A 26201-nucleotide genomic window follows, 5' to 3' on the forward strand; every position below is an offset into this window, starting at 1 on the left:
GCCCTGGTGCCTTTCTTCCCGGAGGTGCATGAGAAGCTGACTAGGTCGTGGAAAGCACCGTTTAGCACCCGTGGGCGATCTAGTGGCTCCTCCCTCCTCACTACCCTTGACAGCGGGCAGGCCAGGGGTATGAGGGTCTCCCGCCGGTGGAACGGGCCGTCGTGATGCAACTGTGTCCCGAAGCTCCTGTCCAGGGCCTGTAGAGTCTCTTCCGGTCTGACCGCGAAGGCCTACAGGTCCTGTGGCCAGGCTGCATCCGCCCTGCATGCGGACTGCCCTGCGTTGCTTCAGGTGCATCAAGCACAGGCACTCATGGACATGCACGAGGGTAGTCCTGGCCCAGAGCTCCTCCGGGAGCTCCGGACGGCTCCTGGCCTCACCCTACGGGGCACAACGAAAACCGCCGCCCGTACTATTGGCCAGGCGATGTCCACCTTGGTGGTCCAGGAACGGCATCTCTGGCTCAACCTGGCCGATATGAGGGAGACCGATAAGACCTGGTTCCTGGACTCCCCTATTTCGTCGGCTGGGTTGTTCGGCGACGCAGTCGAGAGCTTTGCCCAGCAGTTCTCAGCCGCCCAGAAGGAGACGGAGGCCATCCGGCACATCCTGCCCCGGCGGTGTGCTGCTGCCTCCACCACGCCGCCAACCCCGCTCCCGCCGCAGCCCAGCAGCAGCCTCCACCCGGCCGTAGGCGCACCCAGCCCGATCAGGCCGCTGCCAAGCCAGGTGGCAAGCATTGTTGTAAGAGACCCTGAGACAGGTCACCCAGAGATGGAGGATCCTGCTCAACAGGAAGTGGCAGCAGCACCACTTCCTCCCCCGGAGGAGGACCGGGGGGCTCCCTTGTGACAATTACATCTGTCCCGTCACTGGCCCCACGGCCAGTGGTACCCAAAACTTCACAAAAAGAGCAGTTCAGTTCGGCCGGCGTCCCCCCAAGTTCAGGGGCGTCCACTTCACCTCTGTGTCGAAGGAGAGCGCCCCGGTGCTTCAGACAGAGATCACAGTCCTACTGACGGACGAAGGACACGATCGAGCCGGTCCCTCCAGCCGATATGAAGACCGGCTTTTACAGCCCGTACTTCATTGTACCCAAGAAAAGCGGCGGGTTACGCGCGATCTTGGATCTGCACAGGCTACCATTCAGAATGCTAACGCAGAAACGCATCTTCAGGTGCATCCGTCTCCATGATTGGTTTGCAGCGATCGACCTGAAGGACGCATACTTTCATGTCTCGATTCCCCCTTGACACAGACCGTTTCTACACTTTGCGTTCAACGAACGAGCGTATCAGTACAAGGTCCTACCCTTCGGGCTCTCCCTGTCGCCCCGTTTCTTCACAAAAGTCGCGGAGGCGGCCATTGCTCCCATGAGAGAGCGTGGTGTTCGCATCCTCAACTACCTCGATGACTGGCTGATTCTAGCTCAGTCACGAGAGCAGTTGTGCTGGCCCCGGGGCCTACGCAAGTATGCGTTTCCCCCAGTGAGCCTTCTTGCACAGACACTGTGCAAGGTCAGGTAGGACGAGGAGCAGGTCCTGTTGGTGGCACCATACTGGCCCAACAGGACGTGGTTCCCGGAACTAGTGCTCCTTGCGACAGCACCTCCTTGGCCCATTGCTGGGGGAGGACCTCCCGACTCAAGAGACGGGCCACCCTCTGGCACCCGCGTCCAGACCTCTGGAAACTCCATGTCTGGTCCCTGGGCGGGATGCAGAGGTTCTAGGTGGCCTGCCACAGACTGTGGTAGACACCATCACTTCCGCTAGAGCTCCCTCTACGAGCCACCTCTATGCATTGAAGTGGAACCTGTTCGTCGACTGGTGCTCTTCTCATCGAGAAGACCCCCGAAGATGTTCGGTCGGGGCCGTGCTTTCCTTTCTACAGGACGGGTTGGAGAGAAGGCTGTCTCCCTCCACCCTCAAGGCGTATGTGGCCGCAATCGTCAGGTTCCTGAGGGTCGCGAGGAGATTAAATCCCCCCCCCCCCCCCTATACCCTCTTGGGACCTGTCTCTGGTGCTCAGTTCACTTCAGAGACCTCCGTTCGAGCCTTTGCAGTCAGTGGAGTTAAAAATTCTGTCTCTAAAGACAGTACTCCTGACTGCATTGGCCTCTATCAAGAGGGTAGGGGACCTCCAGGCATTTTCGGTCGACGAATCGTGTCTGGAATTCAGGCTGGACTACTCTCACGTAATCCTGAGACCTCGGCCTGGATACGTGCCCAAGGTTCCCACCACTCCCTTCCGGGACCAGGTGGTGAGCCTGCAAGCGCTGCCTTCGGAGGAGGCAGACCCAGCCCTGGCTTTTCTCTGTCCTGTCCGAGCCCTTCGGACTTATGTGGACAGAACGCAAAACTTTAGGACCTCAGAGCAACTCTTAGAGTCTGTTACATAGGACAGCAGAAGGGAAAGGCTGTCTCCAAGCAGAGGATGGCCCACTGGATAGTGGATGCCATTGTCTTGGCGTGTGAGTCCCAAGACGTGCCCTGCCCGCTCGGGATTAGAACCCACTCCACAAACCACCGCAACCCACGGCAGTCAGACCTGGTGGAGCGTCTGACACCAGGTCTAACACTCGTATGCATTGTGGAACTCGTGTTAGGCTGTGGTCCATATGTAGTGATCCCCACGGCGGTCCCGTATGTGTATTCACATATGGGTACGACGTACGTTGTAGTGACCGACTGAAAGGGAACGTCTCGGTCACGTATGTAACCCTCCTACCCTGAACGAGGGAACGTAGACGTATGTCCCGTCGCCACAGTTGCTGTACCATCACTGCAGCTCGAGCTACGGGTTCGGCTCCTCAGTGAAAAACAACAGTGCGTGGCGATCGCTTCCGCTTTATACCCACGCAGCGGGGCGGGGTGCGATATGCAAAGCACGCACGCCAATATTCATTGGCCCGTTTTCTATAAGATGAATAGGGGGCTCCCAGAAGTGATCCCAATTCGTCTTCAGGGAACGAGGGTTACATACGTAACCGAGACGTTTTGATGACATCATCGCAGACTTCAACTTCTCGTCAAATCCTCTGTCCAATCTAAATGCTCTCTAGCATCTAAAGCCTGCCTATGGCTGAAGCTGCAGCTGAAATCAGTTGTTAACACACATTTACTAATTTCTACATTATGAAAGGCACAGCACACTGATTTGTCATATGATATGCGTGAGTCCACGTAGACAACACACATATCGGACCCAATTGAATTCTGCATTTCAAAGCGATATGGAGGAGATATTAGAGGAAACTGGCTTTACCAAACAGAAAGGTCCGCTCTAGTCAAACTGTATATTAACAAAACACTATTGGCCGTTTAAAAAAAGGGGAGGAGCTGCTAACAGCTGGAGCCGTTTCAGGGGAAATTACGTCAACACACTGAATAATGCGGAGCATTTCAAGGCACTTCAGTGGGCCTTTCAAGGTTTTTGTTTTAATAATTATGTTTCATCTAAAGATTTTTCTGCAACACACTCAGTTTTTTTATTTTTTTATTGTACCTTGTACAACAGGTCGTCAATGGTGCAGTACCATTAAAGGAACTCTTCTTTTTTTTTTTTTTTTAAAAGGTGCATATTAGAACTTTGAAGTAACAATGTGTATCTTAAAGGTACTACTATACATTTTTAGGTGTAACAGGTACAAAGATGTCTTTTTACGGGTACTGGCCCAGTGACAAGCTGTTGTACCCCTAAAGGTACCATTTTTCAATTTTTTTCTGAGCGTGCACTTTAGAATACTGTTTCATCATTTATGATTTTCTACACAGGAACAAACGAGGAACTACTATTAGCTAACAAGGAACTGATTAACAAATTAGTAAGCAATAGCATTCAGTTTAATGAGATAGTTCATTATTAGCTAATCAGTAACTACTTTTTTTATATACCTCCCAGGCGACTACTAAGAAAATACGAACGTGTCCAAGTTAATAGCAGAAAAAGGCTATTGAATTTACTGGGTTAAAATGTAGAGAGTAGACAGGAAGTGAAGCAGTAGAGAGAGAGAGAGAGAGAGAGAGAGAGAGAGAGAGAGAGAGAGAGAGAGAGAGAGAGAGAGAGAGAGAGAGAGAGAGAGAGAGAGAGAGAGAGAGAGAGAGAGAGAGAGAGAGAGAGAGAGAGAGAGAGAGAGAGAGAGAGAGAGAGAGAGAGAGAGAGAGAGATCAAATTGAGCCATCAAATTTTGGAAACATCTAAAAATGAGTGACCCCAACTCTTACCATTTTAAAGCCCTTAAAAACCATGAAGTGAACGCTGAGAAGAGTCCCCTAATTCAGCTGGTCCTGAGGCTGCAAAAACAAACTAACACGACTAACAATAATCAGCCTCAGGACACCGACACCCTCATCCACACAATCTGGCCCAACCAAATGAGTAAAGCACAAAAAGAAAACTACCTGACCTATTGGACTGAAACAACACAAAAACAAAGTAAACTGGAATGTTATTTGGCCCTAAACAGAAACTACACAACAGCAGAATACCTGAGCGCAGTGAAAGACAGTGAGCTCAGAAGAAGAATGACGAGGTACAGACTGAGCAATCACACACTGGCCGTAGAGACGGGCAGATACAGACAGAACTGGCTGCCCAGAGAGAGCCGCATCTGCCCGCACTGCACTGCTGGAGAAGTGGAGACAGAGACACACTTCCTCACCAGCTGCCCTAACTATGAACAAATCAGAAATACATTCTATCCTAAATTCGAAATACTTTGCCCTGACTTCATAAAATCAAACAATAAAACACAACTTCTACATGTATTAGGTGAACAAAGAGATTGTATCCTACTAGCAGCAAGATACATTAATGCCTGTCACAAAAAGAGGGAAGAGTCGACCAATCAGTGATGCGCACGCACACACACACACACACACACACACACACACACACACACACACACACACACACACACACACACACACACACACACACACACACACACACAGAGAATTAAAAATTGTTCCTAGAATTCTAAATGTTTACAGATTGTTCAACTTATTACTATTATTATTATTTATTTTATTTTATATAATTCTTTATTTTATGTATGTATGTATATGTACATGTATGTTAATGCTTTGGCAATACATTGAAACAATTGTCATGCCAATAAAGCACATTTGAATTGAATTGAATTGAATTGAGAGAAGAACAGAAACCTGCCTTTTATGTTCAAACCGGAGTCGGACAACGATGGACTCAAGAAGACGTGACAACATGTATAATGGTTAGTTGATCAATTTACGTAGCCGATGTGGAGATAACCATCTTCAAGTCATTGATTAGCATATTCTGTCGTGATAATCTATAAATCACATGTGCTGGGAATAGGAACTGTTGTCAAATGCAGAGTCAGAGAATATTTGCTGCATGAAGATGGAACAAGTTAGTTTAGTTATAGTTTAGTTTAATTACGGGTATAACTTATGTTATCATCTGGCTTTTATGACATGCTTTTGCATTTATGTTATGTACTGTATTGCAATAAATGTGAAAAGACTTATACGACAGCTTGTTCCATCTTCTTGGCAGACTCCCAAATGTGTTCTACTGAAATACCTCATCCTCTTCTCAAAATGGCCTCACCCCTTTTGTTGCGTGTTCCCAGTGGCAGGGTTTATGTAAATTTTAGGGTTAGTTATATCACTAACCCATAAATAAGCTTGTTGTAGTACCTACCAGCAGTTTGTTGTAGTCCTTAAAAAGTAATTTCTTTAAAATAAATTATCTCCCATTGCTTTGAACTTTGAGTCTCATAACTTAGCAGATGTTGTTAATCCTTAAACAGCAATATTACAGAGTAACTAAAGTTAAAAAAGTAAAATCCTAATCATCCACCCTTCAAGAGTCCTCCACACGAACAGAATAACAAGCGTGTGAAAAAACAAAAATCAACTCAAATGACAAGGGATTAATAACTCACAGTAAATGTTGATCGGTTTGATGTTAAAAAAAAAACTGTTCCCAAACATTTCAATAAAGATTTAAAGAATTCCTGCTGTTATTCCATGAGAAACCACAAGACAAGATTTTGATTGAGAAGGATGTGGCGGGTTCTGTCTCATCTGCACATTTTTTTGCACACAACAGAATTTCGTTGTACTACAGCAAACCATTTTTCAGGGCAACTCTCCCGCTGGTGACAGTGTGCGATTGCAGCCGCAGGAATGAGCTTTAGGAGGAAATCTCCTCTCAGCCAGGACAAACATCAAACTTTGCCCAAACAAATGGTGGCCCATATCAGACTCCCATCCTGCTGTTTGAGAGATTAAGAGTCTTGTTCCACCTCATCCTGTGGTTAGCAGAGCTCTCTAAACACTCAACGGTTAAAGTATTCTACAAAACAATGAATGTTCATCTAAATATATACCATAAAAAGCTAAGAACAGCTCAAGACCAGACCGGGATGAAAAAGGTATGTGTGTTTGTGTGTGTGCGTGTGTGAATGTGCATCTATTGTTATATGCAAAGTCATGTATATACATACCGCTGATGAAAATAGCTATGGGCGCTGTGGTCAGTGGAATGACGAGAGGAGAGCCAGCACACAATGAGTAGATGATTCCACCTATACTCTGCCCGATGATCGTCTTCTGAACATCTAATCAAGAGAGAGAATAGCTCAGTTTGTGCATGTGTGTGTGCATGTGTGTACTTGTTTATATTATATTGTGGGGACATATAAACCTGAGATCACTTACATCTACAGCCAGTGGTCCCCAAAATGTAAATGGATTTATAAACAATCTAAATTATGTTTTTTTTTGTGATGGGTAGGTTTAGGGGCAGGGGCAGTGTAGGGGGACAGAATGTACAGTTTATAAGGTCTAAATCCATTACACCCATATAAAGTCCCCACACAAAAACCTAACGTGCGTGCGTGTGTGTGTGTGAGAGAGTGATCACCAATCTCGCCCCGAGTGCTCTCGTCGTTGAGTGAGCCAAAAGCTATAGCAGGAAGCAGCACAGCAATGTAGAGAAAGATGGAAGTCGTCATGAACTTGACCAGGGCTTTGTTATTACCCACTAATCCTGAAACACACACATTTATATAAAATAAAATAAATACATAATATAAAAATATTACTGTTGTCACTTAACTTGTAAGATAAATGTTTAATAGCATGTCATTTAATTAATGCAGTAAGCATAGATATATTAAATTTTGAAGGAAGACCTTTAGAGTCAACTGAAGTTTTGTATTGCAGAGATTCCAATGAAGCTCAAATATCAGCTCCAAATAACACAAATATTTTATAAATATTTCAAAAATATGCTGGTTTGGTGCTCTTATTATCTTATTATTATCAGTGTTGAAAACGGTTGTGCTGCTTAATATCACTGATACATTTCTTTAGGATTCTTTAATGAATCTTAAATCATAACTATCTATTTAAAGAGGTGGTAAAACACATTCTTTCAAAGGCTTGATTGTGTTTGCGGGGTGCACTGTAACGTGTTCATGCTTCCTTTTTAAAAATGTTAAAATTGCATTATTTTTCATAAATTTTACCTTTATTGTACACTGCTCTGTCCCTTCTTGTAAAAACGGTCTGATAGTTGCCTGGTTCTATGAAGCCAGTCCCTCAAAAATACGCAATGAGCTCAGATTGGTCAGCTGGCCTAGCTGTGTTGTGATTTGCTAACCGCCTAGCACACTTCAGCCTACTCTTCTCCACAGCAATAAAAAACGGCCTCGCCCCCCTTATTTAATATTCTCGGACAATGTAAATATTGTAGCTCGAGGAAAAGGCCTTTTGCTGTACTCCTTAGAAATGTATTTCTTTAAAAGCAAATATCTTGAAAAGCAAAAACATTGAGCGTTGTAACTTTGCAGATGTTGTTTATGTTCAAACAGCAACATTACACACAAGCTAAAGTTAGAAAAGTGAAATCGTGTTTTACCAACCCTTTAAAATCAAAATCTTTTGTAACATTATAAAGAACATTACTGTTTCTTTGATCAATTTAATGCATCCCAAAACTATAAGTGTAGTTTATGCAAATGTATACAACAATAACTAAACATTCTTATTGATATACCTGAACATGTAACTGAATTGATTCATTCAAATGTGAATGATGTGTGTAATATAATGTGACAAAACCCAGCAATGTAGCATTTTGTCATGCATTTTGTACACTACATCCTGATCCTGCTTGTAAGTGGAAAAGCTCTTCTGAAATAAGCTGAACTACACGCCTTCAAATTTAGCTAAGGACGGTAATAAGACCACTGACTAGATGACCATATCCTTTTGAAATTTTAAAAATGCTACTCATATTTCCAAAACAACAACAGCAATACTAGATCCTTTAACTTTAAATAGTTTTTATATATTTTTTATTTCCAAGTTTAACACACCATCAGTAAAGTCAGATGGGTAGAGAGGCAGTCGACGACACAGATCCTCATAGATTCCTCTGCCCACTCTGAAAAAATCTCTACACTACACAGATACAGAGAGAGAGAGAAAGAGAGAGAGAGAGAGAGAGAGAGAGAGAGAGAGAGAGAGAGAGAGAGAGAGAGAGAGAGAGAGAGAGAGAGAGAGAGAGAGGATTACTCATACACACATGTAAACTATAACTACATATATAAATGTGAAAACATTTAAATACATTTACTGCAATACTGCAGCGGGAGAGACACAGGATTAAAGCACGAACAGACACACACACACACCAATTAAACATCATACACACCAAATCCTGCTGAATCACAGCAAATACACACACAGAAGCACGTACACACAATGTTTTACACTGCAAGAGAAGAGATACTGTGTTAAAGCAGACAAAAACACACTCTCTCTTACTTAAATCCTCACACATAAACACACACAGAAGCTCAGTGTAATCGCACTCACACAGGGCCCCCTGCACAGCAGAGAGAGAGACACAAGATGAGAGAACACAGATTCTGCAGACTAGAGAGAGAGACAGCCCAGTGTTAGAACAGCATTAGTACAATGCAAAAGCATTACAACTACATCAGCAGAGCACAGTCAAGAGACCAGTTACATTACTCTAAATATCCATTAGTGTAGCATCAGAAAACATCTGACACATGTGCATTTCAGACTGAATTACACTGGCTTAAGCACTTTTAGAAATAAAAAGCCTGCATAAAGGTATACACTTTTGTAATTGTAGGGTTGTGTGTGTGCAGTGGTGCATTTTTTTTAACAAACACAAATATACAGCACAACATGTGCATGTGTTTCTGTTCACAACTTTATAATTTCCATTAACTGGTTCTTCTAATGAAGCTGTCAAAAAAAACTGCTCATTCTGATAATTTAACAAAATACTCTTTGAACCTGTTAGAGCTGATATCTGACTTGATGTTTCTTCACTACACAATAACGTCAACATCAGTTAATGCATTAGTTACCATGAACTAACATAATTTAAATCATCACTAACACAAAAACTCAGTCAATAAATATTAGTTAAAATTAATGTGTGTGTGTGTGTGTGTGTGTGTGTGTGTGTGTGTGTGTGTGTGTGTGTGTGTGTGTGTGTGTGTGTGTGTGTGTGTGTGTGTGTGTGTGTGTGTGTGTGTGTGTGTGTGTGTGTATCACCAAGGCTGCTTTTATGTGATAAAAAAAATACAGTAAAGTCAGTGATATTGTGAAATATGTATATTGTTTTATATTTTATTGGATTAAAAAAAGAAGCATTTAACAGCATTTAAACAGCATTTATTTACAAATGGAAATAATTTGTAACATCATAAATGTCCTTACCTACACTTTTGTCCTTGCGGAATAAAAGTCAAAATGTTGTTTTTTAATCATATTGACCACATACTTTAAAACAGTACTGTATAACTGTTGTTCATTGTCTATTTGTGTTTGTTCAAAATACAACTTATACAACTTGAAATCTTAAAATGTATTAATACATTTAAGAATTAAAGTGAATCAATTTAGAAAATAATATAGGATGTGTTTTCTTTAGTTTGGGCCAATTACGGCAAAGCAGAGAGCACTGGTGAGTATGTGCGTGTCTCTGTGCCCAGTCTTGTTGAATTAATCAAATTTTAATAGGCTTTACAGGTCAGGATTTGGCAATGGAGCGGTTTGTCCGTCTCACATTAATGACCTACATTAGCTTCTTTTTGGCAGACAAACTAATTTTCTGTCAGTCAGAGAGAACCTGTCTTGGGATATGTTTGAATAAGTCATACAGCTTTAAGTGTTCATTACTGAGCCGCACTCATTCATCATGACAGCGTGTGTCTGAAACAGAAAGAGAGGGGGACCTTTCCTGGGCATTTGCCAGAGATGAATAGCTTTTAGTGTGCACACGCACAAGTGATCATGCACACACACACACACACACACACACACACACACACACACACACACACACACACACACACACACACACACACACACACACACACACACACACACACACACACACACACACACAAAGTAATGATCCTCTCCACCTGGTTACCATTCCTCAGATGTGTGATGAAGTGAAAAATGCAACAACAAAAAAAAACTAAACAAAAACACAACTATTGGGCCTCTGCTGTTGTCTTTACAGAGAAGAAAACAGAGGGCTTTTACAGGCAGCTAACCTCAGCCAGGGTGGTCTAATGCTCACATATGTCGAATCGGACTTTATGTGTGTGCGTCAAACCCGAGTAACAAACAAGATAAATTCTCATTAGCTGCTACATGCTCAGTAGAACTTAATCACGGGAGTGTAAGTCAAACAGCAAAGGGCAAAGGGAGAAAGAGAGAGCGACGGACCAAGACCGAAGAGAGAATAGATGAAAACAATGGCAATCATTACAACTGAACCTTAAGCATCGCCGCACATGCTGCGATGCACACACACCTTCAGTGGTTTTTGACTGTGCGGGTCTGTCTCTTCGCCCTCCACAGCCGTGGTTTTACGCTTGGCAGCGGTCAGGTGGTACCTCTGGATGACCAGTGCCTCTTTGAACTCCTCTTGAGTTTTACTCTCTAGCAGCTTCTGTCTGAAAGAGATGTCTGAGAACATGCTAGCAAACGTCCTGCCCAGCTCCATCGCCGTCTTAGTGCTTTTCTGAGAAACAGCAAATGCAGAGATCAAACATGAGTGTTACAAATGGTGGTCATTATACATGTTACACTCTCTTACATCGTATCTACACCAGACATAAGCTGCATGATGTGACAAAAGCAAACAGAACTCATTACAATCAGGGATGCTGTCTACACCCCAATTCATGCGACAGTACTGATCCCCTGTTCTATTTTTCTCCAAACTTTTGCACCTTCTTCTGACATAAATAAAAATGTTTTGGCTTTGTCGCGCCCAGGAAACATGTTTTCGAAGAGTTGAATGTTGAATGTTCTCTATCTATACAGTAAAGCCTTCATACAGTAGTGGCCAAAAATGATGTCCATATTAGATAATATGTCCACAGAGGGCATATTAGTTTTTAATGACCCTACAAATTTGATTAAACCAACAAAATATAGTCAAAATATTATATGCACTGTTCATATCATGTCACAGATGTTATTTGTATTATTATTTATGTTTTTTGACTATGTTCTATGCAAAACAAAATAAAAATGCACAGAACACAAAAAGCTCACAGTCAAAAGCATGCACTGTCTAAAAAATTATGAATTATAAATGTTTCTCTTGTTTTTCTCTTGTTTTTCTGTTCATATTTTATTTGCATGACAGCCTGGCCAAAAAAGATGTCCACACAATTTGGCATGTTTCATTGCATTATCACACATTGACTTCAAACACAATTACATAATATGCTTTCTAAATTTGTAATAATATTGGTGAAGATGTAAATGTTCCACTTTTAGACACTACTCTACATAGAACATTTTAGGGGTTCCTGCCATGGGGTGACTTTATGGTTATTTATTTAGTTTTAATTAATTAATTAATTAATTTTATTTTATAGATTTTTATTTTATTTTATTTGAATAAATTGTAAATTAAACAGCATGTAAGCATATTTTATTACCAGAAAATAAATTAAAACAACACAATAAATATAAAAAAAGTATTGAGCTATTTCTCCTTATATAGAACATTTTTTGACAACGTTGTTGGCCCCAGTGTTCTATATAAAACATTTTCTTCTAAGAGAAACATAAATATTCAAAGTATTAACCCAAAAATCACTTTATTTTTTGGAGCAGAAAATAAAGCAGTTAAAATTATTTAGCAGATTTGCTTAAATGCTGCTAATACATGGTCTAAATTATAGATTTATTCTCAACTTTATTTCCAGTTAAATGCTCTCACTCTGTTAATATAAGAAAAAAGAGTAAATGCACTTTTGCCTAGTTCTCTGGATTTGAGATTTTTGCTTTATCATCTTATGGATTGAGTCACTTTGGTATTTCAGTTACATAACATTAGAAATGTCTATTGTTTTAAAACACACAAGAAAAAGAGGATATATCTATACGTGCCAGCATGACAATCCAGCTTTTAATGTAATGAAAAGATGGATTTTTGTGTGTGCACATATCATTGTATTGTTTGTAAGAAAAGCACAGGATTACAAAGCAAAAAAGTTTGCTATACTGCCTGATGAACTACAGAGGACAGGAATAGATGAGTGCATGAAAGAACACAAGGAAAGAGAGAAAGAGAGAGAGAGAGAGTGATTAGATGTAAACAGATGTAAACACATACACACAAACACAAAGATTTATGATGTAAACACAGACACAAAGAGATACACAAAATGGTCTTGGAGGGAGCCAGGGGCCCCCAAGCCTTTACAGGGAGACTGCAAGGGGAACAAGAAATGCTGGACAGGACTATAAGAGTTGGACACTCTTGCTTTTTGATTCCAATGACCCCCAAATATGGTGATCCTTTCTTGAAATATGAAGTCAAATATATTATAATGTAAATTTAAACGGTGTGTGTGTGTGGGTTGGGACTATTGTGATTATATAAAAGTAAAATGTTATTTCGAAAATAAAATAATAGTTTTTTACATTTCACTTTTTTATTAAACTTAAAATATAATCAGTTAATATTTACTTTGGATTAAGTTGACAGTGTATCTATTTTTTTTCCTCCATATATTTAGGCAGCGGCTATTTTGCACTAAGTGTAAATAAAATCTAGCTGCTATTTACACTCAGTGAAATCAACATATCTTCTTAGGGATATACGATATTTACACTTAGATGTAAATTCTATTTACTAAGTGAAAATAGTGATATCTATTTACACCATATAAATTTGCAGTTCTTTGCAATATAAATAGTAATTACATGTAATTTATACTTTATTTTGACAGATGCATACTATTTGCATCTCAGTATTGTTGTAAATTAACAGGATGCAATTATAACAGAGTGTGAATTATTATTTTTATTTAAATTATTTAAAGGAACACTAAATGCCCTCCCTACACCTATCCCTAACCCTACCGAATAAATGCTTTTATTATTATTGAACATTTTGTTGGGCACTTTATTTCCACATTTAGAACATTTTCTTAATTTTTATTGAAAATAAAGGCCTTTCCGATGTGATTTGTGATAGAAAAGGGAAGAGCAAGCTCTGCAAAAGGCGTATTCGAAACCGTGTTGTAAAGTAATAACAGCAAGTGATGAATAATGCAACTAACCAAACCCCTATAATACAAACATTACTCAGTACTTTAATTTATAATTACAAATACTCAACAAGGACACCTTAAAATGAAGTGTAAAACCAAAAAAAAGTATATATTAAAGTTGAAAAATACAAAATACAAAACTTTGGTCTTTAAAAGAGATTTCCACTCAGACTAGGCTCAGATTTGCAAAGATAATTCGTTTGAAATCAAAGCTATTTCTTTAAAATGAATGTCCATGCAAATACATTTTCTTTCTTTAGTATGTGTGTGTGTGTGTGTGTGTGTGTGTGTGTGTGTGTGTGTGTGTGTGTGTGTGTGTGTGTGTGTGTGTGTGTGTGTGTGTGTGTGTGTGTGTGTGTGTGTGTTTATGTGTGTGTTTATGTGTGATTATATTACCATCTTTGAAGGTGCCAGAATGAGGATAACATAGCGGACTTCTGCACAGTTTTCCCCCCAGTTCTGTGGACGATCCAGGCGTGAGATACACACGTGCCGCCTCTGCAGGGTCTTCACATTACAGCTGTCACAAAGAGTTCATAAATCATTATAAATCCTCTTTACGATTTACACAGTGCTTTAATGTACCTGGCACAGTATCAGATTAATTCAATAACAGGAGTGCAGCAAACACATTAACAAATCCATTGGTTGAGGTCTAATGGGATTACAGAAAGCTCTTGAACAGGGGTGTCAAAGTAATGTTAGGTTGTGGGCCAGTTAGGAAAAGGGCACTTCCTGTTCTCTTTCAGGCTTACAAAGTTGCAAAAGTGTGCACCTTTTGTTTTAGGCCTTCTGCCACATATTATGAGGTTAATATCAACCCAGTCAACTATATTAAAAGGGAAAAGATAAAAGCACTCAATGCACTTGACTCTGTAATTTTGTATACAGTAAGTAGCATTAATAAATCAAGTCAAATATTACCATAAAAGTTGGCCTAAGGAACAAAATGTAAGAGCACACTGTTGCACGTCCAATTTACTTAAAATATGCATTAATAATGGCCCTATACTCAGACCCTGCCAACAAGGGCATTGGAATCTCTTTCATTGGTCCAGCTAAAATGCATAATACCTGCTTGTGGCCATAAAACCCAGGCAATGTACAGATGACAAGAGAATTCAGAAAAGAAAATGGAATAGTCTCATCTCAAACATGCAAAAGCTCCATTTTGTGCCATTATGTAAAGACTAGTGTTAATTTCGGTAACAAAAATATGATGAAAAATGTTTGTTGACAACCTTTTCTCCATGACTAAGACAGGATAAATCGAGATGACACAAATATCCTTAAACAATAATTGTGACTTTATCAACATGCAATATTGTTGACAAAAAAAGAGACTAAATGTGGTTTAAAAATTTAACCAAAATCACCAAAATTAACCAAAATTAAATTCCCTGATCAGAGCTTTTCTGTTATAAGAACTTGTATTCAATCCGCTGTATTACTTAGAATTTGCAATCTAGCAACCGCAAGCTCTCTAGCGCGGATTATCTGAAAACACCAGTAAACAAGTAAGCTGGTCTCCATTTGAGATTTTCTGCTTCACCCGAATTCACGACTCACGACTAACAAGCAGCTTGTGCTGTTTGTGCGACTAAATCTGCCATCAAAACTTCTCAGTGATGAACTATAATAAACCCAAGCATGGATCGCTCAACCATATGTGATTGTGTTTGCTGAATAACTGCATAATCTGTGTGACAATACAAATATTTTTTTACTGTTGTTTTAATAGAAAAACATTAATGTGGACTTTCGCTGTTTTAATTTTCTACAGAAGTTTTTCTATTAGGCCTATATACAGTGGGTATTGAAAGTATTCAGACCACCTTAAAATGTTTCACTCTTTGTTATATTGCAGCCATTTGCTAAAATAATTTTAATTCATTTTTTATCATTAATGTACACACAGCACCCTATATTGTTGAAAAAAATTCAGTATTCAGTATTCAGAATCTTTTTTGTGACACTCATATATTTAACTCAGGTGCTGTCCATTTCTTCTGATCATCCTTGAGATGGTTCTACACCTTCATTTGAGTCCAGCTGTGTTTGATTATACTGATTGGACTCGATTAGGAAAGCCACACACCTGTCTATATAAGACCTTACAGCTAACATTGCATGTCAGAGCAAATGAGAATCATGAGGTCAAAGGAACTGCCCGAAGAGCTCAAAGACAGAATTGTGGCAAGGCACAGATCTTGTCACGGTTACAAAAAAATCTGCTGCACTTAATGTTTCCTAAGAGCACAGTGGCCTCCATAATCCTTAAATGGAAGACGTTTGAGATGACCAGAACCCTTCCTAGAGCTGTTCGTCTGACCAACCGGAGCTATCGGGGGAGAAGAGCCTTGGTGAGAGAGGTAAAGAAGAACCCAAAGATCACTGTGGAGGAGCTCCAGAGATGCAGTCAGGAGATGGGAGAAAGTTGTAGAAAGTCAACCATCACTGCAGCCCTCCACCAGTCGGGGCTTTATGGCATAGTGGCCTGACTGAAGCCTCTCCTCAGTGCAAGACACACAAAAGTTTGCTAAAAAAAAACACCTGAAGGACACCAAGATGGTGACAAATAAGATTCTCTGGTCTGATGAGACCAAGATAGAACTTTTTGGCCTTAATTCTAAGCGGTATGTGTGGAGAAAAATATCACCTGTCCAATACAGTCCCAACAGTGAAGCATGGTGGTGGCAGCATCATGCTGTGGGGGTGTTTTTTAGCTGCAGGGACAAGGACGACTGGTTGCAATCGAGGGAAAGATGAATGTGGCCAAGTACAGGGATATCCTGGACAAAAATCTTCTCCAGAGTGCTCAATACTGGGCCAAAGGTTCACCTTCCAACAAGACAATGACCCTAAGCACACAGCAAAAATAACGAAGGAGTGGCTTCACAACAACTCTGTAGCTGTTCTTTAATGGCCCAGCCAGAGCCCTGATTAAATACCCAATCAAGCATCTCTGGAGAGACCTGAAAATGGCTATCCACCAATTTTTACCATCTTACCTGACAGAACTTGAGAGAATCTACAAGAAGGAATGGCAGGGGATCCCTAAATCTAGGTGTGAAAAATTCAGACTCATGGCTGTATTAGATCAAAAGGGTGCTTCTACTAAATACTGAGCAAGGGGTCTGAATACTTAGGACCATGTGATATTTCAGTTTTTCTTTTTTAATAAATCTGCAAAAATGTCAACAATTCTGTGTTTTTCTGTAAATATGGGGTGCTGTGAATACATTAATAAGAAACAAATTAACTTGTCAGTAAATAGCTCCAATATAACAAAGAGTAAAAAATGTAAGGGGGTCTGAATACTTTCCGTTTCCACTGTAAATAGCCTATAATAAATCAATAAAGCAGATGAGGTCAAATAAAACCATGGTACGACATTCTCTTGTTTGAGACTAAAAAAATTCTCTTGTATGATAAAAACTAAAAAACACATTTGACAAAAGACTGAGACTTAATAAAAAATAGCTGAAACATTAACATTATTAAGGACTTTGGTAACCTTGTGGCCTTACATCAAACACGCAAAGAGTTCAGTTTTATTTACTATGAATGCAAAGTCATTGAGCAGCTGTGGGTCATCCAACATTGCCAATTGTTTCCCATAAAACTGTCTGCACATAATTCAAAGAAAAACAAATCTTCTGCTCGCTAGGATAGTGTGGTCCATCACAAATGGTTGAACTTGGCTTTTTAATTCTATTTACCTTACTATGGGTCTTTGTTCTGACACTAGAGGTGGTCTAAGAGTCTTCAATGACCTTTGATTTATGATCTCATGTGAATTAATGAAGTTAATATAATAAATTAGAGTGTGTTAAAACAAACAGATTTAGCTTGCTGTCAATAATTGAAGTGCTTAAGGATAAGACTTGAACCCTCCCCCCGAACAGCTCATCATAATTAACAGTCAATAATTAATTACAATATAAAATGTAAGATAGATAAACCAATCAATCCATCCATCCGTCCTAAGCTGACAAACGAGTAAACACGTAAGTGATCATCTAGGAATGGACAATATTAGCCATTCTCCAATACTAAATTACAGACCAAAAAAGTACAATGCAAAAACCAGTACAAGTAGAGAAAGCAAAATATTTCTACAAAGTGCAAAGTGCTTTTTACAGGTAACCTGATTATGTGCTTTAAAATGTACAAAGTGCACTTGACTACACCATGTTTCTGGATATGAGCCTGGTTAAAATGCTGCTCACCTTCATTTAGTCACATTTGAATGAATCCCTGCTGACATTATCACCAGAAAATCTGCATAAGTATCTTTTTTATATAAAATTAAGTTTACCACTTGCTTTAATTAGGAAAGTAGATACAGTAGCGTTCAATAATACACCTTATGAATATAAAGAAAAGACAATGCCTTTGTTTAAAGGGGTACTTCAGCGCTGGGAAGATGAATCTGTATTTAAACTGGGTCATCAATGTAGTAGAAATGTGAAATTATTATTGAATTTGGTGCCTTCTACACTGAGAAAAGACAGAAAATGTATTTTTGTCTCATGGGGATGAAAGACTACAATTCCCAGAATGCTTCGCTGCCCTGTGAGGCCATTCCCAAAGCCACCTACTTGATTACTGTGACTGAGTTTGGAAAGACACTACAATTAAAAACTGAACATGTCTGTCCAATATAAATGAGTGAGTCACCGCACGAGTATCACAGCACTGAGCACTAACTGCAGGAGTGAGATAAATGAGCTCTCATGATGAGAGTTGAGGTAATCGCGACTACACTCGCGGCATACATTCACAACACGAGTTCAGTCTGGCACGTTTCAGTTCATGCCTTTGCAGGCTTAACTTTCATAGAAATTAATTTGAGAAGTTAAAAGACTTACGTTGCTCACCATAGGTCTGTTTAAATGAGTGCCTGTAGCTGAGCTGAGCTCTGAGTGTGATCTCCCATCCCCCATGCGCGGGTTCAGAACATGCGGAAATGGCTCCCTCTGCTGGCTGTAGTCTTTAGCCTTTGGCCAAACATTCCTCCTATGATGCAAATATCGTAAATTTGCGTCATAGGAGGAATTTTTCCAGAAATAAAATGCATAAATCTCTTGTATCGGGGGATATGAGGGGGGAAAGCACAATCATTTGAATATACTCCAGGGTTTCTACTGATACAAAGCCATATGCTAATCGCTGAAGTAACCCTTTAAATGTGGCGCAGCACTATAGTAGCACATTTAGCAGCTGATAAAGTTTGACAGAGAGTGGTTTGTGAAATATCACAATGTCTAAAATGCTGCAGCTGCTCAAAGAAAAATAACATTCGTTAGTTTGCACACTGATGTTGGCTGCTGCCTGACACTGCTACAGTTTGAAGGCTGTTGATAAAAGTTTTGCCAGCTATTAAGCAAAAGTGTTGGCGGATCTTGAGAAGAAAGCAGATGAATCATCAGTACCTAATAACGACCTGCAGATGTCTGTTAGATAGGGGTTTGTTGGGGATCAATTTATTTTGATAAATGGCTCAATAGCAGGTAGCAGATTTTGACAGTTGGGAATCCTAAAGTCATCAATGTGTGGTTTGCTCAAGAGCTGCATTCATCTTGTCAAATTACAAGAGTTGCTTCTGTAGGATTTGGACTATTAGAATTGTTTTAAATTATTCTTTAAAGCAATTTCATAATCATAACAAAACACTTTATTTAAACTTGATGCAAAGAGGATCTACCACTATTACACTCTTAAAAATGTTATTTTACTATATACGTGTGGGTGAAATCAGCGTGGGGGGGGGGGCACATATTTATTGTAGTCATGATGTTTTGTGATGTGTGACGTCTGCTCCACTACAAGTTGAAGCAAGTCAGGCCTCCACAGACATATCCTCCAGAGATTTTCAAATATATGTAAGTGAATGTGTTTTGTCATAATGATCATGTTAGTTGATCTATAATGCACGATGGGCGCCGTCATGTTAGTTTGAGCCTCAGAGAATCACATCTGTCGGATATACATCACGTAAATTCATCATCGTCTCACAAAATGCATGAAAGTAGCTAAGTGACCGGTAAACTCGGAGAGGAATAGAGTAAATGTATAGTAACTTATATAATGTGTGTCTGATATGAATAAAACACAGTCAGATTAAAACTGTCAGAAAGGAGTTATTACCACTTCTATAGACATCAGCGTGTTTTTGCTGCTACTTATGTGCATTTAAATTTCTGAAACCTAAAATAAATATGATGTGGTTGAAAACACTGAATCGTTGTGATATGTGCTGAGCGCGTCTGTCTCTGGCTCAGCGCCAGCCAAACCCCAGAGAGTTCAGCAAGAAGCCCTTCACAGTGGAGTAACGGACGAGCACACAAGGCATATTAGATCATTATTATGATTAGGCTACTTTTATTTTTACTTTAATATTACAATTAATTTGCTCTGCAATATTTTACAGTGCAACACATAACACAGTGCAATGATATAAAGATTAGTTAGATTTGATTACTCCTCATTTCAAAAACAACTTGTATAACACAAAATACTTTTCGATTTATAATTTTGTTTTCTTTTCACTATGGGCCACAAGTGAAATATTAAGAAAATAAATTTGATTAATGTCTTATCGTGTCTAAAAGAATATGCAAAAGTTTGCACATTGCAAAATGATAACCACTGGCTCACCCTCAAGGTTTGAAATGCAAATATTTTCAATATTGTGGCATGGCATTTTTCTGGCAATTATAGAAAAACAATGAATCACATGTCGAGTGCATCATTTCCCATGATAACATAATTAAGTAAATAGGCTAAATGAGTAGCCTAAATAAAAAATAAGGTAAATAAGCAAGTAATAAGCAATATATATATATATATATATATATATATATATATATATATATATATATATATATATATATATATATATATATATATATATATATATATATATGTATGTATGTATGTATATGTATATATATATATATATATATATATATATATATATATATATATATATATATATATAATTAATGGCATAAAATTAATTTGTGTTGCTTCTTAATTTAATTGTCTAAATAGTCCATAAAATGGCCATGTATATGTTTGGGAGTTTCTCATGTCTCTGATTCTTCCGTGGTGATCAGCATTGACATAAAGATAGTCAAACACCTTCTAATATGAAGAGTGTGGAATGAATGACACCCCATCTACATTGCTGTCTCTGCAAAGTGACAAAATGGAATGTTCCCATCATAATCACTGACAACCTGTGGGGAACCGCCAGGGCCCTCTAGGCCATCATAAAGTTTTCAAGATTAACTTTTAAAGAAAAGATGAAGTTATTTGGCATAGGAAGACCTACACCAGAGCTTAATTTTGTGCAAATGCTTTTTAAAGTGTTTCAATGACAGCAATTAAGCGATATCCCTGGATGACAGCATCAATAAAAAAGCTAAAGCTTTACCTATGGAAATATTTACTGTTTGGGTAAGTTCGAACTGAACAGATTACATGACTGATTTTATTTTGGCTGCCACTGTTAGGTCTGAGTGCTGTCATGATGCATCGGTTTACATAAAATTTTGTTGGTTTTGTGGCTATAGTTGTCACCGTGTTCTATTGAAATGCACACACCAATTATGAGGGACTTATTTGTAATGATGACTTGCATTTTACTACTTCTTGTTTAATTTTAGTGATAACTTGCATGATCACTCTCATGTTTGCTTGTGGCATTTCTTGTCAAAGGTAACATGCAGTACTGCAGAAGAGAACACAGAAAGCGAGGCTGATTTTAAGCTGAGTTTAATTTTTCCAAAATGAGGAAAGGGGGCGACAGGACCAAGATTCGAGTCACGATTTCGCCACTGCTGTCAACATCGCAAATATGGCAGAGTCCACTGTACATTTTTACACAACTGTTTGAGCCCACAGTGTACTTTCTGCCCGCGCACTGAGATCTGGACTCCTGGGAACGCTCTCATTATAATAAATGAAGCTGTTTTGTTGCATCACTAGCTTGAGGTGTGGATGGGCTGCAAAAATTCAGCCATTGCAGAACTGCTACTAGCTGCTGAGCTCCATTAATGAGTCTCTGGCATCTTCATTTTATTTTATTCCTCATAGACTGAATAGAGGCCAATTTCATCGTCACTGAACTGCACACAGAGTTCTCAGTAGAGAGACATTGGCCCTCATTTATCAAAAGCGTGTACACCAAATTTTCAGCGTACACCTTGCGTACACCCAAAATCACGGTGACTTTGAGATTTATCAATATGGACATTGGCGTACGGCACGCTCAAATCCTACGCCAGCTCAGGAGGTGGTGTACGCACAGAAAAACAATTCCTAACACCACAAAACGCACTGACAAAGATCTGCTATATTATGACCCACTGTAAAAAACAACAACAACATAGTAATTATAAAATTCAGTGTTTATTTTTGTGCGGCATGGACTTCAATGTTTAATTTGTGTGACTTTATCAAAGCATTTGATTTGTAGGCATGTATTCCTCTAGCCGCGAGCCTGTGTGCTTTATCTGACGTTTCAGGATTAGGCCCAACAGCTGCGCACGGACTGGCACTGAAAATAATTCAGACTGACAAAAAAATAAAAATTACATTCTTCTTCTTTTTAATAATAATAATAAAATAAATAATAACGACATTCTTCTTCTAAATAACAATACACGTCATTAATATTAAAAATCATAATAATAAGAATAAGAATCTTACAAATTGTCATGCAATTATTAATGTAAATGAATGGTACTCCACATCACATCATCATCACTATTGTACACCCCAATACATGTGCCGTGATACGAAATTAAATGTTAATTGTTTCAAAACGTGCTGTAAAATAATGCATTGTGATAGGTCATTTATCATCCAAACAGCTATTTAAACTGCTGGAGTGCGCTTCTCAACCCCCACACTATTAACAATACTTATAATTAGGATCCTTATTTTGTTTTTGTGGGGGCTTTTAATCCCACTCTTTAAACTCCCAAATAAAACAATTTCATTTTTTTCCACTTCCGGGTGATTGGCTCGATGGGCTCAATCTAGTTCAGCTGTCAGGGCACTGATCAGGGAGTCAGCCCATTGACTTATTTCCTAATCAGTGTCCTGACTAGTGGACTAGTGAGATGATTGAGACGCGCCCGATCTCCGCGTCGGAGAAGTTTCGCTTCTTTGCCGTCTTCCGTGTGCACATGGCGTAAAATGAGAGCGTGGGGGAAGCAGAGGCTTGAATATATATAAGGGGGTGTTATTCTAATGACGATCGTTTTCAGCCGCGGCATTTATCAAGGGCAGTTTCTACGCAAGATTGACAAATGAGGGCCTTTGTGTTTACATTTGAGACCCTGGACCACAAAACCACTTATACGTTTTTTTTTTATTATTATTGAGATTTATACATAAAGTTGAATATATACGTTTCCATTGATTTATGGTTTGTTAGGATAGGACAATATTTGGCTGAGATATAACTTTTTTTTAAATTTGAGGGTGCAAAACAAATATTGAGAAAATCACCTTTAAAGTTGTCCAAATCAAGTCCTTAGCAATGCATATTACTACTACTAATACTCGAACCCTTGTCTGCCGGCATGAGAGTCGGACACTCTAACAAGGAGGCTAAAGGCTGCAACCTCTGGCATCAGTCTCTAGAGGTCAGAGGAGAGACGTTTACTCGCACAGCAACTACTAGCTGGCCTCCGTTACATATGCAATACCTGTCAAAATGTTTTTATTTTTTTTAAACGCATCAACTTTATCAAAAGTGACAGTAAATACATGTTTTTTTGTTTGTTTGTTTTTTCAAATAAATGTTATCATTTTTATTAAGTTGATTGTACTTACATTTACATGTATGCATTTGGCAGATGCTTTTATCCAAACCGATTTACATTGCATTTTAAGGTACACATTTTTGTCAATTCTTGCTTTCTCTGGGAATCCAACCCGCGACCTTGGCGATGCTATCGCCACGCTTTACTGGTTGAGCTACAGAAAAGCTTATTGTTATTATTCTTTATCAAGAAAAGTGTCAAATTTAAACAGTAAAAAAAAGAAGAAAAAAAAAGACCTACTGCAAGCCCAGTATATATCTAGCATCTGAAGAGTTTCACACTCCTGTAAACCTGAAATGGTGCTCGAAAGATCCTCAGAACCATCACATCCTGGGCATCACCTATTCACCTTTCTTTCATTAGGCAGACATGCAAGTTCATGCACACAAGAACCTCTTGCCATTATAGTGACTTCTTTCCTGAGGCCATACGCCTCCTCATTTGGCCTCAGGGAAATGACTATACTGTACATGCTCAAACAGATCCAGCAGTACTTTATCACCACCACAATCCCTCATAATCTATCATAAATTTAAATTGATTGATAATAGTTTCATTTCTTACAGGGAAAAAAGAAAAAGATCAAATCTGGGGCTATTGATGCTATTGGGCTCTAGAAGAATTGGGCCAAGTAACACCCCTGGTCAGAACCATGAAGTTCATGCTGGCAGCTATACAGTATCTATCTAGTGGGATGTGACTTTGGCCCTCTTGGGTTGGGTGAAGACAAGGCAGGAGGACACACTAGGGTGCCTGGGACTCAACTGCAGACAGTTGACGATGTGTCAATACTACAAAGACATCTTAATCACAGAGAAGGTGATACATTACTTTTAATTGATGATTCATTGTTCAAGGTCTCCGTTTCTCACTGCCACGGAATTTCAGTCACATGGTAATACAGGCCAAAGCTTCTGCTTTCAGGATGCATGTTTTGACCTGAGAACATTTAGTCTTTTTTGTAACATTATAAATGTATTTACTGGCACCTTTGATCCATTTAATGTATCCTTGCTGAATAAAAGTATTAATTTCTTTGGCCCCATTTTATATTAGGTGGACTTAAGTACTATGTACTTACATCAAAAAATAAGTACAATGTACTTACTGTGTTCGAATTGTATTGCAAAACACCTTTGCTGATATTGAGGTGAGATACGGGTAGAGTCAGGGACAGGTGTGGTGGTGTGGGTCAGTTTAAGGGTAGAGTCAGGGACAGGTGTGGTGGTGTGGGTCAGTTTAAGGGTAGGGTTAGGGACAGGTGTGGTGGTGTGGGTCAGTTTAAGGGTAGGGTTAGAGACAGGTGTGGTGGTGTGGATCAGTTTAAGGGTAGAGTCAGGGACAGGTGTGGTGGTGTGGGTCAGTTTAAGGGTAGAGTTAGGGACAGGTGTGGTGGTGTGGGTCAGTTTAAGGGTAGAGTTAGGGACAGGTGTGATGGTGTGGGTCAGTTTAAGGGTAGGGTTAGGGACAGGTGTGGTGGTGTGGGTCAGTTTAAGGGTAGGGTTAGGGACAGGTGTGGTGGTGTGGGTCAGTTTAAGGGTAGGGTTAGGGACAGGTGTGGTGGTGTGGATCAGTTTAAGGGTAGAGTCAGGGACAGGTGTGGTGGTGTGGGTCAGTTTAAGGGTAGAGTTAGGGACAGGTGTGGTGGTGTGGGTCAGTTTAAGGGTAGAGTTAGGGACAGGTGTGATGGTGTGGGTCAGTTTAAGGGTAGAGTTAGGGACAGGTGTGGTGGTGTGGGTCAGTTTAAGGGTAGGGTTAGGGACAGGTGTGGTGGTGTGGGTCAGTTTAAGGGTAGAGTTAGGGACAGGTGTGGTGGTGTGGGTCAGTTTAAGGGTAGAGTTAGGGACAGGTGTGGTGGTGTGGGTCAGTTTAAGGGTAGGGTTAGGGACAGGTGTGGTGGTGTGGGTCAGTTTAAGGGTAGGGTTAGGGACAGGTGTGGTGGTGTGGATCAGTTTAAGGGTAGGGTTAGGGACAGGTGTGGTGGTGTGGGTCAGTTTAAGTGTAGAGTTAGGGACAGGTGTGGTGGTGTGGGTCAGTTTAAGGGTAGAGTTAGGGACAGGTGTGGTGGTGTGGGTCAGTTTAAGTGTAGAGTTAGGGACAGGTGTGGTGGTGTGGGTCAGTTTAAGGGTAGGGTTAGGGACAGGTGTGGTGGTGTGGGTCAGTTTAAGGGTAGGGTTAGGGACAGGTGTGGTGGTGTGGGTCAGTTTAAGGGTAGGGTTAGGGACAGGTGTGGTGGTGTGGGTCAGTTTAAGGGTAGAGTTAGGGACAGGTGTGGTGGTGTGGGTCAGTTTAAGGGTAGAGTCAGGGACAGGTGTGGTGGTGTGGGTCAGTTTAAGGGTAGAGTCAGGAACAGGTGTGGTGGTGTGGGTTAGTTTAAGGGTAGAGTTAGGGACAGGTGTGGTGGTGTGGGTCAGTTTAAGGGTAGAGTTAGGGAGAGGTGTGGTGGTGTGGGTCAGTTTATGGGTAGGGTTAGGGACAGGTGTGGTGGTGTGGGTCAGTTTAAGGGTAGAGTTAGGGACAGGTGTGGTGGTGTGGGTCAGTTTAAGGGAAGTGCCAACTGTGTAATTAGAAATGTAACTACAGAAATTAATTACAGATGTGATTACAAACAGGTATTTTTTTAAATGTATGTACAATGTAAAAACATGTATGTACACAATAAGTGCACTGTATCAAATGATTAATTACAATGTTAGTACATAGTAGGTAAGGCCACCTAATATAAAGTG

At 40.0% G+C, this 26201-nt stretch overlaps 1 protein-coding gene across 6 annotated transcripts in view; it reads right to left on the reverse strand.

Moving 5' to 3' along the window:
• The window catches only part of slc4a11 (solute carrier family 4 member 11), an 81561-nt gene that overhangs the window by 14647 nt on the left and 40713 nt on the right, over positions 1–26201 (reverse strand). For 4 of the 6 annotated variants that reach the window (XM_067422254.1, XM_067422252.1, XM_067422256.1 and 1 more), the window contains 6 exons: positions 14024–14147; positions 10864–11073; positions 8874–8933; positions 8372–8456; positions 6913–7038; positions 6494–6607 (listed from right to left, as the gene is read on the reverse strand). In XM_067422254.1, coding sequence (XP_067278355.1) covers positions 6494–6607; positions 6913–7038; positions 8372–8456; positions 8874–8933; positions 10864–11073; positions 14024–14147 — 719 coding nt within the window. The remainder of the gene's footprint in view (positions 1–6493; positions 6608–6912; positions 7039–8371; positions 8457–8873; positions 8934–10863; positions 11074–14023; positions 14148–26201) is intronic. The other 2 variants (XM_067422257.1, XM_067422255.1) reach the window with 1 other exon arrangement.

Source organism: Pseudorasbora parva, chromosome 17, assembly GCF_024679245.1.
Source record: "Pseudorasbora parva isolate DD20220531a chromosome 17, ASM2467924v1, whole genome shotgun sequence".
NCBI lineage: Eukaryota > Metazoa > Chordata > Actinopteri > Cypriniformes > Gobionidae > Pseudorasbora > Pseudorasbora parva.